The 15,910-nt window shown below is 32.4% G+C and overlaps 1 protein-coding gene across 1 annotated transcript; it reads right to left on the bottom strand.

Moving 5' to 3' along the window:
• Nucleotides 1-777: 777 nt before the first annotated feature.
• Nucleotides 778-1,278, bottom strand: LOC126890300 (activity-regulated cytoskeleton associated protein 2-like). Its single transcript, XM_050659158.1, has one exon. It carries the CDS (start codon nucleotides 1,276-1,278, stop codon nucleotides 778-780), a length of 501 nt encoding a protein of 166 aa, XP_050515115.1.
• Nucleotides 1,279-15,910: the final 14,632 nt, after the last annotated feature.

Below are 15,910 nucleotides of genomic sequence, written 5' to 3'. Positions count from 1 at the left end.
AGGGGCAAGTTTAGCAGAATACCCCTGCTGCGTATTGCTGAGGAAGTGGCAGCGTAGTAACACCTTATCACCTTGTTTATACTTTGGGTCAGGCCGTCGTTTTGCATTTTCATATGCTTGATTACGATCTTGACGCTCTTCAGTAATACTCTGTGCAAGCTTAAGTGAGGTTGCTAATTGCTGCAACCTGGGGGTAATCTCTGCAACGAAGTTTTCGTTTTGTACTATGACACTTAAGTCATTAGTTACTTCTTGCACAGTTCGGAGCTCGCGTCCAAAAGTTAGGTAGGCGGCAGTATAACCTGTGCTCTGGCAGTTTGCTGTATTTAAGGCAAAACGTATGGCGGGTATGTGTTCACACCATGTTGTGTGTTCTCTTTCAACCAATATTCCAAGTTGAACCTTTAAGTTTCGGTTCTTTCTTTCAACGGGATTAGCTTCGGCGTGATACATGGGAATCAAGGACTGTTTGATTCCCAAACAAAATGTAAGCCACATCCATAGCATATGATACCATTATTGGTTTGGGGCAATTCTTTCATTGAATTCTGCGTATCAGGTGCTTTGTCGGTACCGGGATGCTTTTCATTTTCTTTAGTCTGCCGCTTTCTACACACATCAGTTGTGTGGCCTTTGAAGTGGCAAAATCCACATCGTGCCGGCTTGCGTTTTGTTGAAGTGCCTTGTTTCTCGTCTATTCCTTTATCTGGGATAGCTTCTTTGCGAATCTCCTCACATTGTCGGCCTTTATCTAAAAGCTCACTGAACGTGGTTATTTTATCTCGGGGTACTTCTTTCCGTATGTGGAGACTCAGCAATCCATATTAAGTCCAATTGGGTCTGTTCGTCGTGTCTGTTGAGGGGCAGTTGAGCGAGTAACGCCCTCTTCTGCGTAACGAATTCATCAATGGTTTCGTTGGATTGTTGCTTATTGTTAAATATATCAACATAAACTTGGTGTGCAGGTTTAGATGGTGAGAATGCTGTTCTAAGTAATTGGGTAGCGTCGTTCCAGGTTTTGGCTTCGTTCTGGACGCCTTGCCACCATATAGCTGCATTGTCAGTAAGGAGTAAAGGTAACCCTTTCAGTGCGTCTGCTTCTGAAATCTTTTCAATTTCTTTATAAATTGACACCGTTGTTATGAATGTTTCAACTGTATTATGACATCGTTTACCGCTAAAACGGGCGGTGCATTTACTAAAACTACCGCTGGAATTGTTGGTGCCTGGACTGGCTGCGACTGTTCTAAGTAATTCATTAAATTGATCCGCAGACATAGTTATAGTAGTCATATTTTCAGCAAATCTTGGACTTCTTCTAAGTGTCGCGTTTTGATTTGGATCGGCCACGTTTGGTGTAGTCGTCCCTTACGGGCTATCACAATTATACAAATCGTCGCAAAGCGAATTCTTGTCGACGCTTGTTTGAAACGTACAGAACTGACAAAACAATGAAAAGCTAGCGAATGTTTTATTGCACAATCTGCAAGCCAAAGTAAAATGTGAATATAATATAATGTGTGTTGAGAACAGCTACTAAACAAAGCCACGAAAGGCGAATGTTTCGTCTGATGTCTTCAACACGTTTAAAATATTTGTTAATAGGTAATATGTAGAAATGTTCGTTTTTGTATTGAAAACGCTACTAAACAAAGCCACAAGTGCGAATGTTCTGTTGGTCGCCTTCAACACGTTTATTAAATTATTTCAAAATTTCCAAAAACAGCTACTAACAAAGCCACAAAGGCGAATGTTTGTCGGGTGTCTTCAATTGAATTTACTATTCAGTTACAAGTTTGAATATTATTTTGTTATTATTGTTGAAAACAACTACTAAACAAAGCCGTAGATAGCGAATGTTTTGTCGGGTGTCTTCAATTACCTTTATTTTAGAATTTGCTAATTATTTCCTATGAAAACAACTACTAAACAAAGCTCCATAAAGCGAATGTTTTGTCGGGTGTCTTCAATTACCTTTATTTTAGAATTTGCTAATTATTTCCTATGAAAACAACTACTAAACAAAGCTCCATAAAGCGAATGTTTTGTCGGGTGTCTTCAATTGGATTTTTTTTCAATGCGGATAAGTGAACTAAACAAAGCCTGCTTTGCGAATGTTTTGCCGTAAATCTGCACGTGTTCAATGTTAAGCGGAATCGTTGCAATTCTTATTTCTTAACACGACGATATTAATTTTAAAAAGGCTTTACGTTGGACGCCAGTTGTAATTTTATGATTAAAACTTTATTGAGTCTAAAATCTTAATACAAAAAAAAACATTAAGTTATCGAAATTTAAAGAAACGGTGAGTTAAAGTCTTTATTACACGTCTTCACTTTTCAACGTCTTGGATTCGAATGTTGAATTGTCGAATGCCTGAAAATGCCCTGGCCTCTCTCCGAGTACCTACCACCACCTCGAGTCCATGTGGTAGTGGGGTCGGGTACAATCGACACCAGTCGATCATGCCGTGGTGTGGAAAGACAGGGCCGGCTCGGTTTGCTACAAAAGTTATTACTTCTTATAAAAAAAAATCACAAATTTTATTAAATTTGGGAAAGTTTTTGGGTAATTTTTTTCTTAATCATCCACTCTTTTTGCATATTTTATATTTTTAACTTGGTATCAGATCTGATGGGCAGTATTTCAAAACTTGTAAGTACGTATTTAAAACTTTGGACTTTAGAGTAACTATTTAAATGCCAAGTAGGTATTTAAATACTCTATAATCATAAATAAGTACGTGCGGTATTTAAATGCTCTAAAGTCTTAAGTAGGTACGTATTTAAATACCTGCAAATAAGTATTTAAGTTTTGAAATACGGCCCATTAGCTCCGATACCAAGTTAAAATAAACATGAAAAATGTACAAAAATCCTGAATGGTTAAAATAAAAATTTACCCAAAAACTTGGGTACATTTTTAGTATTTAATTAAATAGTTGGTATTTGAATACGTTTCAACATCGATATATTTATGATACTTTCCCAAATTTACTAAAATTCGTGATTTTTTATATCTAATAATTGTTTTATTTAAGTCAAGCATAGCCACAGTTATAGGTACCTACAGATCACCTTTTATAGTAATAACTTTTTAGTTGCCTTTTTAAATACATCTACAAAAAGGTACTACATGTTTGATTCATTCATGCCTTACAAATACTCCAGGTTGTGGGTGAAAAATAGGTCGATTTCAGGATATAATTCAGGAATTTTTGAAACCTATCAGGTGTTGTAAAGGAAGATGCCAGAAATAACTTCTACTAAAATGTGACCAAAAATATTGTGAGCTTTTTTTGTTATTGCGATTTTCATTTGTTCAATTTGCAACTTTTAAAGATTTTTAATTTTGCAGCTTAGAATATTGATTATAGGGAAAAACTTTTTAATAGAAAGTTATAGTAAATTAAAAACCTACAATTTGAGCTATGGTAAGTTTAATTTCATTTATTGATTATTGCAACACAGCCTGCGAAATGTCCAAAATGGCCGTTTTTTACAATTGCGTTATTTATTGTACAAATAATTTTTTTATTTTTTAAAGCTTTAAAATGAAGATCGTTTAATTTCAAACATAAAAAAAATTGTAAGGCGGGATTAACGAATTTGTTGCTTAGATATTATAAATTGTTTATCCCAAGAGGTCAAAAATGTCGAAGGCAATAACTTTTTGAAAAAAAAAATCGCAGAGAGTTAGTGAAACATCCAATCTCCTTCTAAATAGTTATGTTTTCATATTCTGATGTAAATAAATGCGTAAAACATTTTTAAACTTCTAATTTTTGGGTTTGAAAATAAGGGGGCAAATTTCGTTATAAACATTTAGAGCTGAAGCGGCCCTGTACATCCTATGAGTTTTTAACTTACAGATTATTGTTGCTAAAAATGAAACGAAGATTTATAAAAAAAATAAAAAATTTCTACGACCAACTGAAGCCGAGCTAAATGTTGGGCTTGAAAATAAGGGGGCAATTTTCGTTATAAACATTTAGATCTGAAGCGGCCCTGTACAGCCTATGAGTTTCTAACTTACAGATTATTGTTGCTGAACACAAAACGAAGATTTATAAAAAAATAAAAAATTTTTACAACCAACTGGAGCCGAGATAATTGTTTCTTTTTTCTTAAATCGTAGTGCCTTTATTTACAACAATTAAGAAATTATTTTACAGTCATTGACTAAATCAAGACTTATATTATCTTAAATTAAAAATAATTATAAAATAGAGTTACATTTAATTATTAAAAATTATTTTTAAAATCGGTGCTTTTGCGAGCGTCCGAATTTTGCAAATCGCCCGGCTCGCTTCAAATCCGCGCGCTCGGAAAATTTTTACGTAACTTGTATTAAATTTTGACCGAAAACAATTTAATAATATTACCATGATAATATACAGTCTATTTACCACTGTATTTGTGGAACAACTTTTATATGTGAAATCTCATTTCTGAAGAAATAATATTACAAAAATGATACATATAAAATATGAAATATATAACTATATTTTTAATTTTTTCATTGTTATATAAATATAATAATAATAATGTTACTTCTTATTATACAATATAAAACTTTTTCTTCTTATAGTGACTATCCGTTTTGGATGTTGGCGACCATCATGGCAATCTGTACTTGCACACTAAATCGGTACTGCTGTTCTAAAAAGATTTGTAGTTGTTGTGTTGAACGACGTACGTAAATTTTCTAGCAAGGTAATCCTTCGCCTTCCTGGTTCTCAGTTTCCAAATGGGGTTTGCCAAATTGCCATGATGGTCGCCAACATCCAAAACGGATAGTCACTACAAGAAGAAAAATTTTATATTGTATAATAAGAAGTAACATTATTAATATTATATTTATATAACAACGCAAAAATTAAAAATATAGTTATATGTATCATTTTTGTAATATTATTTCTTCAGAAATGAGATTTCACATATAAAAGCTTATCAAGAAAAACAAATACAGTGGTAAATATACCCTATTCCACGAACATACGCCTGTTTTGGATTATTTCGACAACGAATATTTTACTGTGGAAAATAAGAAGAACGAAACTAAATTTCAAATTACATGGTTGTTTATTGGAATAATTATTAGCGCCATTTACTTTCGTACTTCTTACGTTGCACAGTAAAATATTCGTTGTCGAAGTAATCGAAAACAGGCGTATGTTCGTGGAATGGCCCATACACTGTATATTATAATGGTAATATTATTAAATTGTTTTCGGTCAAAATTTAATGCAAGTTACGTAAAAATTTTCCGGGCGCGCGGATTTGAAGCGAGCCGGGCGATTTGCAAAATTCGGCTTCTCGCAAAAGCACCGACTTTAAAAATAATTTTTAATAATTAAATATAATTATAGTTTATAAAAATTTTTATTTTAAGATAATATAAGTCTTTCTTTAGTCAATGACTGTAAAATAATTTCTTAATTGTTATAAATAAAGGCACTACAATTTAAGAAAAAATAAACAATTATCTCAGTTTCAGTTGGTTGTAAATTTTTTTATTTTTTATTTATCTTCGTTTTATCTTTAGCAACAATAATCTGTAAGTTAGAAACTCATAGGATGTACAGGGCCGCTTCAGCTCTAAATGTTTATAACGAAATTTGCCCACTTATTTTCAAACCCAAAAAGTAGAGGTTAAAAAATGTTTTACGCATTTATTTACATCAGAATATAAACATATAACCCTTTAGAAGGAGATTGGATGTCACAACAACTCTCTACGATTTTTTTTAAAGTTATAGCCTTGGACATTTGACCTCTTGGGATAAACAATTTATAATATCTAAGCAACAAATTCGTTAATCCGGCCTTACAATTGTTTTATGTTTGGAATTGAAATATCTTCAGTTTCAAGCTTTAAAAATCTAAAAAAAAATTATTTGTACAATAAATAACGCAATTGTAAATAAGGGCCATTTTGGACCTTTCGCATGCTGTTTTGCAATAACGAATAAACGAAATTAAACTTACCATAGCTCAAATTGTGGATTTTTTAATTTACTACAACTTTCTCTTAAAAAGTTTTTCTCTAAAATCAATATCTTAAGCTGCAAAATTAAAAATCTTTAAAAATTGCAAATTGAACAAATGAAAATCGCAATAACAAAAAAAGCTCACAATATTTTTGGTCACATTTTAGTAGAAATTATTCCTGGCATCGTCCTTTACAACACCTGATAGGTTTCAAAAATTCCTGAATTATATCACTTTTTTCACCCACAGCCTGGGGTAAATGTGAATTTTTAAAGTGGTTAATACAGCAAAACTTTTTTATTTATATGCCCACTTCGCCGATTCAAGTTCATATAGGCAACCCAAATTACACGGCACAAAGTAGTGGGTCAGGATGTAGAATTGAATGTAAAATTCGCGTAGGTTAAGATAGCGACTCACTCGTAGGTTAAGATAGCGACTGTTTCCACTGAAACACTGGCTCTATATTATCTAGTAAATTAATCATTTAAATTATATTACATGGATTTTAAACTCGTTTATTCACACCTTGGGTGACGCTAATGATGCAACAAGATTATTACAGCTCTAATTGATATTGATCACGATTTGAAGAGCAATTAAAAAATTAATGGCTGAAGTTTCCGGTGAAAGTGTCGCTCAATACGTCACTTAACGATTCTCGCACGCTTCATCTCTATCGTTCTCGCGTTCCAGTTTATTTTGACAACTTTCCGATTTTGTTAATTGCTTTTGTTTGCTAATTGGCGCCGTATCGGTCGCAGGAAAAAATCATCCGTTTAAGTGGTTTTCAATTCGGATAAAAACAAATATTATGCAAAATTATTGGAGCTGAGATATTAATTACTAGGGAGCGGATTTATATGCCATCAATTTTGATGAAATATGCGCATATATATATGCAGTAAAAAATTACGAAATATGCGCAAGATATGCACAAAAATTTAAAAAATGCGCATTTCGAGAAACCACAAATTTTCTGTTCTATTGTATTCTAGGGGGTTCTTTTATAGGGGGGCGGCAAACATATTTAATTATTATCATTCAAATAAAATCATTATTTTTTATATATGCAATTTATTCACATTTTTTACAAAAACTGATACCAACAGTTACCTATTTAAAATAAAACAACAATATTACTATATTATATCTTCGATTATAATTCACTACAATGTGTTTTTCCAAATTTTTTAAGAGGAAACATTTTCAGATAGAATCAGATAAAATATTTTTATAACTTGGAAAACGCCTTTCAACACCAACAGAAGTAATCGAGGCGTATTTAAAATAACTTGTTAAAGCCGAAAATTCTGGACCAAAATCAATTTCAAAATTTCCATTAAAAATTTCGCATATGTCCTAAAAAGTTTTAAAGCCGTTTAAAGGCGGGATCTGATCTAAAGCATGATTATTTCAATTTCCGTTAGAAAATCGTAAAACAATGTTCTCAAACAAACTCTCTTAATAGGGGATTTAAAATAATCACCAAAATTGAATCGTTTATTTCAGAAAGGGGTCAAGTCACAAAAACCTGCTTTTGAGAAAAACAAAAAAAAAAAAAGTGTTTACATTCAACAAAATTTTTATTTATATAAAATAAAATTCTCACTAATAACCTGTAGTGTTTGTCAAAAAGTATTGTATTTTTCAAAAATTTATCTTGTTAATTTGTTTAAGAAAAAAATAAATAATTTTTTGCACTTGGCCCCTTTCTGAAATAAAGTTGGTGGTTACACAATTTTTAAGCAAGGAATCATGCGTTGTTTGGCCCCTTTCTGCACTAAACGCTAATTTCTCTGCGCTGCCAAGGCAACACTATGGCAGCAATTGATTCCTTTCTGCAAGAAAAGCTGTATTTACGTTTAAATTAAAAAATTCCACCAAAAACTCATTTTGTCAAAATTAGTCACTTGACCCCTTTCTGAAATAAACGATTCAATTATAGGTACCTACTAAATCGGGATACAAATTGTACTAAATAATACCATAAATAATACAATAAAATTGTACAATTAATAAAAGTAAATAAAATTCGGATTTCCCGGTAAACCATCATTCATCATTTTAACATCCTACAATCATTTTATAACGGCACAGTATAAAGAGGGATAACGGCGTACTATAAGTACTTTGTGCAAAGATCGGATATTTTCTAAGAAAAAGGCAGTGAATGAGCCGTCCCTCTTCAGGTAGTTCTCGAATTAATAGAACATCCTGTGCTGGGAAATACTAATTTTGTGTCGAATTAAAAAATTTAAAATTTTTTTTGGACTGTTTTTTATAGGCACAAAATATGCATGTTTCTTTAAAATATGCAAAATTTAGTAAAGTTCTCAAATATGCGAAATATGCATGCAATATGCATTTAGCATAAAATCCGCTCCCTATATAATTACTAACTAAATATGTGGTATCACGCCATACATATTCATAAAAAATGCCAATATAAATAATTAATTATTCGATTTAAGTGTTGGTGAACAACTGTCGAATAGATTCCAGATACAGAATGCTAATACATAATATATATATAAGAAAGCAACAATGACAGTACAATTGGAAGAAACCACAAAACCCATACCAATTAACAGAGGAGTGTGACAGGGAGATGCTATTTCTCATTAGCACTATTTCTCATAAACTATTTACATTAGCACTGGAAGATGTTTTCAAAACAATGGAATGGACAAACATGGGAATAAACATAAATAGAAAGAAACTAAACCACCTAAGATATGCAGACGATGTAGTAGTCATAGCATCAAGTTTTGAAGAACTACAAACCATGCTAACCGAACTAGAAAATGAATCCGAACAAATAGGTCTAAAAATGAATTTTGCCAAAACAAAAACAATGACAAACACACAAGACAATAGAAACGTAATACTAAACAACACCACAATAGAAGCGGTTAATGATTATATATATTTGGGACAGATTATAAAAATAAATAAGGAAAACCAAACAGCGGAGGTAAAAAGAAGGGTCAGATTAGCCTGGGCAGGATTTGGAAAATTAAAATGGGTCCTAAAGAATAAAAAAATACAACAATACTTAAAAACAAAAGTGTTTGACCAGTGCATACTCCCAATTCTCACATACGCATGCCAAACATGGATCTTGACCAAGGCAAACATGGATAAAATAATAAAGACACAAAGAGCCATGGAGAGAGCAATGTTAGGAGTAAAATTGACAGACAAAAAGCAAAACAACTGGGTCAGAAATAGAACAAAAGTCAAAGACGCAGGTCAACATATAACCAGGCTAAAATGGAGCTTCGTAGGTCATAACGCTAGACAAACGGACAATAGGTGCAATAGCACGATACAACAATGGAGACCATGGACAGGAAAGAGAGCAAGAGGACGACCCCAGATGAGATGGGGAGACGACATTAAAAAGATAGGAGGAACGCACTGGAAACAGAAAGCACTAAACAGAAGCGAATGGAGGAAACTGGGGGAAGCCTATGTTCAGAATGGGATGAATTAAAGGGCAAAAGAAGAAGAAGAAGATTGGTGAAAAGCCTATAGTCCGTTCTTTAATGGTAAAATATTGCAAAATCTCTATATTTTAAAGAACCGCTTGGATTGACATGAAATTTGGCATACACATAGTTAACAAGTCAAAGAAAAAAAGTGATATTGTGCCGATATGTGCTTTTGCCCTGGGGTGGTTTTCACCCCCTCTTGGGGGTGAAAAAATATTCGTCCAAAGAAAGTCAGGAAATGAATAAACTGGCTAATTTTAAGTAACTTTTGTTCTATAGAGTTTTTCACTAAGTCAATACTTTTTGAGTTATTTGGCAGCGAATATGTTCATTTTTTCAACAAAAGTAACCACGCTTTTAGACGGTTTTTCGCAAATAACTCAAATAGTAAGTATTTTGTCGAAAAAATATTCTTAGCAAAAATATAGCCTGTAAAATTTTTTAAAAAATGGTATATATATCACGTCTCTACACCTAGTAGAAGCAGAGTTATAGCTAATAAAAATAGGTTCATATTCGTCAAATTCCAAATGGAATATTTTAACGTGAAATAACCAAAAATGAAGCACATTTCGGGGAAAACTCATTACAACTTGTTTAAAGTGTTTAAAAAAACCTTTATTTTTGTTTTATAAAAAAAAATTCTAGCATCAAAATTAAACAAGTTACGCTCAAAATAAAGTTAGTCCCTTTTGGTTTTGGTAAAAAAATCGAGAAAATCACCCCCTAATTAGTATCTTAAATGAACTTAATCGTTAAGACTTCACAAGTTTCTTGACTCGTGTATATATTGTTTATACGATCTGTAAGTTTCATCGGTTCAAAGTCCTTATTATTGAAAGGGCTGTAGCTAAAAGGGGTTGAACGAGTCACTGATCACGAATGTATGCAAATTTAGAAACACCAAATCTTAATCAATTTTTGTCTAACAGAAAAACAAAAAAATACAGGATATTCAGAAAAGCAAATCTGACTTTTTTTGTTTTTCGAGATTTTTGGTATCTCTAACAATTTTTAAGTTATTTTGAAAAAAAGCAAATTTTTCAAAATTTAAATTTTTAATTTTGAAACCAAATTTTTTCAAAAATAAGCACTTTGAATCGATGAAACTTACAGATCATATAAACACAACATAAGTAAAATAATTTGTGGAGCGGTAACGATTAATTTCATTTAAGTTGCTAATTAGAGGGTGGTCTTTCCGATTTTTTTTTGAAAAAAACAAAGGGGGCCAACATTATTTTGAGCGTAACTTGCTTAACTTTAATTCTAGAAACTTTTTGTAAAAACAAAAATAAAGCTTTTTTTAAACACTATAAAAAAGTTATAATGGGTTTTCCCCAAAAAGTGCTTAATTTTTTGGATATTTCACGTCGAAATATTCTATTTGAAATTTGGTGAATATGAATCTATTTTTCATTGGCTATAACTCCGGTTCTACGAGATCCAGAGACCTAAAGCGTACACCATTTTTTTTAATTCTTTATAAGCTATATTTTTGCTAAGAACGTTTTTTTCGACAAAATATTTACTTTTTGAGTTATTTGCGAAAAAGCGTCTAAAAATGTGGTTATTTTGTTGAAAAATGAACATATTCACTCACAAATAACTCGAAAAGTGTTGACTTGGCGAAAAAGCTCTATAGAACAAAAGTTACTTAAAATTAGTCAGTTTACCCATTTCCGGACTTATTTTGGACATATATTTTGTCACCCCCAACAGGTGGTGAAAGTCACCCCCAGGGCAAAAGCACACATCGGCACATATCACTATTTTTCTTTGACATGTAAGCTATACGTATGCCAAATTTCATGTCAATCCAAGCGGTTCTTTAAAATTTAGAGCAAAAACCGTGAAAGAATGGACTACTAGCAGTGTTAACTTATTTTAGTTATTAATATTTTGAATATCTTCTTGGATTTACTGAATTGGTTGGCAACAGGAGTTGTTTCATCTCGTTCAATCTCAAATTAAGCTAATATTATTATTAAATTAATAAAACGACTACAAAAGCCCTATTGGACCAAAAACTTTCCCATCATAGATTTTTTTGTACAATATGTGACTCTCCAAGCTTAAGATATTGTAAACAACAAAATTACAAATATATCAAAAAATAAGTACCTCTAGAAAATTTTGAGGTCTTAATTCAAGTTTCTAAAAAACTAACTGACAATTTGCCTGCTTTCATCGAGACTTATTATGATTTATTAACTAAACATTTAAATTAATTAACTGTTTTAATTAACTAAACATTTTTCCTGTTTTCGGACAACTACAGTAAAATGTATTTCGAATTAAATAAATTATATTCATTCTTCATTTTGTCTCAATTAATTTATTTAAAAAAAAATTTTTGGGCACCCTGTATAAATAATTTTTGGTTAATGTTTATATTAGTAAATAGAGAATTGAATAGCTGTTCAAATGAGCTATCACACGACCCCTATTCTTATTTAAAAAAAATATCGATCGCGTCATTACTCCTCATTACGCCCAGATGGATGACGTCACTAGTATGGTGTATATGCCAAAAAATTATAATCTAAAACTAAAAATCGACCTGATTCGTAATTTATCTCCAGGGTCGCCCATTCTCGAAAAAATGAATTAATTCCAACTCAAACGTCCTCACTGTACCTATAACTTCAGAAGCTTATATCTTAAAACCATGATTTTTTGGAGCTACGTGCCCATTGAGTCTTTTGTTCCATACATCAATGACTACTAGAACCCACAGTTTCAGAGCATTTGACAAAGAGCCATTTCCCATAAGGTTTCTGCGGGATCCTTTACTTTGTAATATTAATTGCTTGTTTCCCATTTATTTTATTGCTAATTTGCTTCATTTCATTTTGTAACGTTGTTGTTCTATTTGAGGCTTAGGGTAACAAAATACAGTCGAATACAAAGGTCCGCTTTTTACGACATTTTTATTTAGAATCAAAACACAAAACATAAGATAACTAGCGTTAATTACTCGTTAATTTCGTTAATAAAATATATTTATAATCTACATCAGTGGTTCTTAACCTTTTCAAAGCTGGGGAACACTTGACAAATTTTGAAAAAGTCGCGGAACACCATTGTGTTATTTTATAGGAAACACTAAATAAGGGGTACAAATGTAAATACAAATGTAAATAAAACACGTTCTTTAACTGCAAATACATGCAAAAAAAATATAAGAATAAAAATATATTCTAAAAATAGAAATTAACAAAAAATTTGTAGATTAGTAAATACATTTTATTACATTTTATTTTACAATTAGATGTATGGGCATAACTAACATAATAACATAAAAATTACACAAATTTAGTGCGACATTTGAGCCTGATGACTTTTGCAAATTTTAGCAATGTCCGGTCTAATATGCGATAGCGCTACCTTCATTTCTTCATCAATATTCCCAAGTCTTTCACGTTTCTTTGTTTTTATGTTTGTGAAGGTTGAAAAACCTAATTCACATAAGTATGAAGTTGCAAACTGTAGTAATACCTTTAATGCTCTTGTAGAAAGAAGTGGGTGTTTAGCTTGCACAGAAATCCAAAATTCTTCAAGTGACATTTCAGAAAATTTTAGTTTCAGAGTGCGATCCGTTGACAAGCCTATTAACTCTTTTTCCTCTTGTAATGATAGCTAAAAGGATATTCATAAGATAACTTGGATATCTCCAGATGGAAGGACAAAAAACCAGATAGACCACGTATTAATAGAAAGTAAACATATCAGAGCAATTACCGATTCCAGAAGCTACAGAGGGGCAGATACCAATAGCGATCATATTCTAACGATAGCCAAACTTAAACAAGAGCTGCCAAGAAACCCAAGAACAGCAAAAGAAAGATTAACATACAGGATAGAATTACTTAAAGAAGAAAAAACGGCAAACAAATTTGTGGCAGAGATAAATAAAAGACTTCGTTTCCCCACCGCAGAAGATATTGATGAAGAATGGAGGAATATACAGATAGCGATGACAGAAGCAACGGAACTATGTCTAGGAAAAGTACAAGCAGAGAAACGAAGAGACTGGTTTGACGAGGATTGTAAAATAGCATTGATACGTAGAAATAAAGCAAAAATAGAAAAAGACAAAAATAATACACAGGATACTACAGAAAAATATAAAATGGCAAGAAGAGAAGTAAAACAAATCTGCAGAAAAAAGAAAAGAGAACATCTTGACAAACAGTTGAAAACAATAGAGGAATCATACGTAAACAAGGAAATAAGAAATTTCTACCAAGAAGTAAAAAAATCTCGAGGAACTGCAAAGAGTAAAACAAGTTATTGTAGAGGTAAAGACGGTGTGCTTTTAGGAGAAACAACAGAAAAATTGAACAGATGGGCGGAGTATTTTGAAGAACTATTAAATGAAAATAAACAAGCAGAACCCCAGGAAATAAAACAACATGAACAGGATAACACAGAACAACAACGTGAAGAAGAACCTACACTACAAGAAGTAAAAGAAGCAATATTGAAGCAAAAAAATAACAAAAGCGCAGGAGAAAGCGGAATTCCGGCAGAGATTTTTAAAGTAGGAGGAGAAAAGCTGCAAGAAAAAATTTTCCGACTAATATTAACAGTCTGGCAAAAAGAGGAAATGCCGCAACAATGGAACAATGCACTCATCTGTCCAATCTACAAAAAAGGTGATGAAACAAGTTGCGAAAATTATAGAGGAATATCGCTATTAGAAGTGGCCTATAAAATACTTGCAAAAATCATCCGAAATAGATTGCAAAAGGAGGTAAATAAGATCATTGGAGAATACCAAGGAGGTTTTAGACCAGGAAGATCAACAACAGATCAAATATGTTTATTAAAACTAATACAGAACAACAGCTACGAACAAAATTTGGGACTACACATGTTGTTCATTGACTTTAAACAGGCTTACGACTCAGTGGACCGAGATATGCTATATGAAGCAATGAGATCCTTGGGTATTTCAGGAAAGCTGGTTAAATTAGTGAGAATGACGCTCAACAATACAAAAAACAGGATAACACTGGAAGGAAATTTTTCAAAACAATTCACAGTGAATAAAGGACTGAAACAGGGTGACCCTCTATCTACAGACTTATTTAACTTGGTACTAGAACACATAGTAAGAAGGATAAAAATTAATACAAGCGGTACCATATTTAACAACAGACAGCAGTTTATAGCTTACGCTGATGATCTAGTCATCCTAACAAGAACAAAGGAACATCTCCAAAAAATATTCCAAAAGTTCGAAGCGGAAGCAAAAAGGTATGGATTAAGAATCAACCAAGGAAAAACACAATACATGGTAATGAAAGGAGATATAAATAAAGAGGATAACTATATAAAAATGAAAGGAGAAGGAGATGAATATAAATTTAAGGAAGTAGCAGAATTCGAATACCTGGGAGTGACTGTAACCAGTACTGGAAGGGAAGAAAAAGAAATAGATAAAAGATTATTGAAGGGAAGTCGAGTTGTGGGTGCCTTAAACACGATATTAAAAGCAAAAAATGTATCAATAAACGCGAAAATCAGAATATATGAAACGATAATACGGCCCACAGTGTTGTATGCGAGCGAAACGTGGGTAATGAATCAACAAGAGGAGAAGAAGATACAGATATGGGAAAGGAAGATCCTGAGAAAAATTTTTGGAGGTATACAGATAGCGGAGAAAACCTGGAGGAGACGAACAAATGAAGAAGTAATGAGGATGTATGGGAGACCAAAAATAACGACAAAAATACGAGCCCAAAGAGTTAGATGGCTGGGACATATTACTCGAATGCCAGAAACTAGAAACGTCAAACGAATATTGAATGACAGAGCATTGGGAAAAAGGAGACGAGGTCGACCAAGGAAGAGATGGTTAGAGGCTGCAGAGAGGGATTTGGAAGAAATCGGGGTGAAGGACTGGAGAAAGAGTGCAGAGGACCGAACAGAATGGAGAAATATTATCCAGAATTTAGAAGCCGTAGGCCTATAAGGCCTGTTAGCGCTGTTATATATATATAATGATAGCTGTTATTTTGACATATTAATCGAGATAAAAGGATTCCGAATCCAATCGTAATTATCTGTATTTAGGGAAGGAAAGTAGTGATCATTTTTTTCTTCTAATATCGTCAAATGTTCAATGATAACGGATTTCATCTCTTCAATATTTGCGCTAATACTGGGAAACATATCCAATGTAACTTTTTCTAATATGCGATTTTTCCAAAGAGATACTTTCTTTTGAAACCCTGATAATTTGTCAGTACAAGACAAAATATTTTCAGATTTTCCTTGGACACTCGTGTTAATGTTATTGAGGTATTTAAAAATGTCAGTCAAATATCCTAATTTGGCAAGCCAAATATTATTTTCTAAATATATTGCAAATTTATCTGTTGCTGTACCTTCTCTTTGAAAAAAATG

The sequence above is a fragment of the Diabrotica virgifera genome, chromosome 8, assembly GCF_917563875.1.
Source record: "Diabrotica virgifera virgifera chromosome 8, PGI_DIABVI_V3a".
Taxonomy (NCBI): domain Eukaryota; kingdom Metazoa; phylum Arthropoda; class Insecta; order Coleoptera; family Chrysomelidae; genus Diabrotica; species Diabrotica virgifera.
The sequence above is the reverse complement of the archived record's forward strand: the minus strand, read 5'-3'. Positions and strand labels throughout refer to the sequence as shown.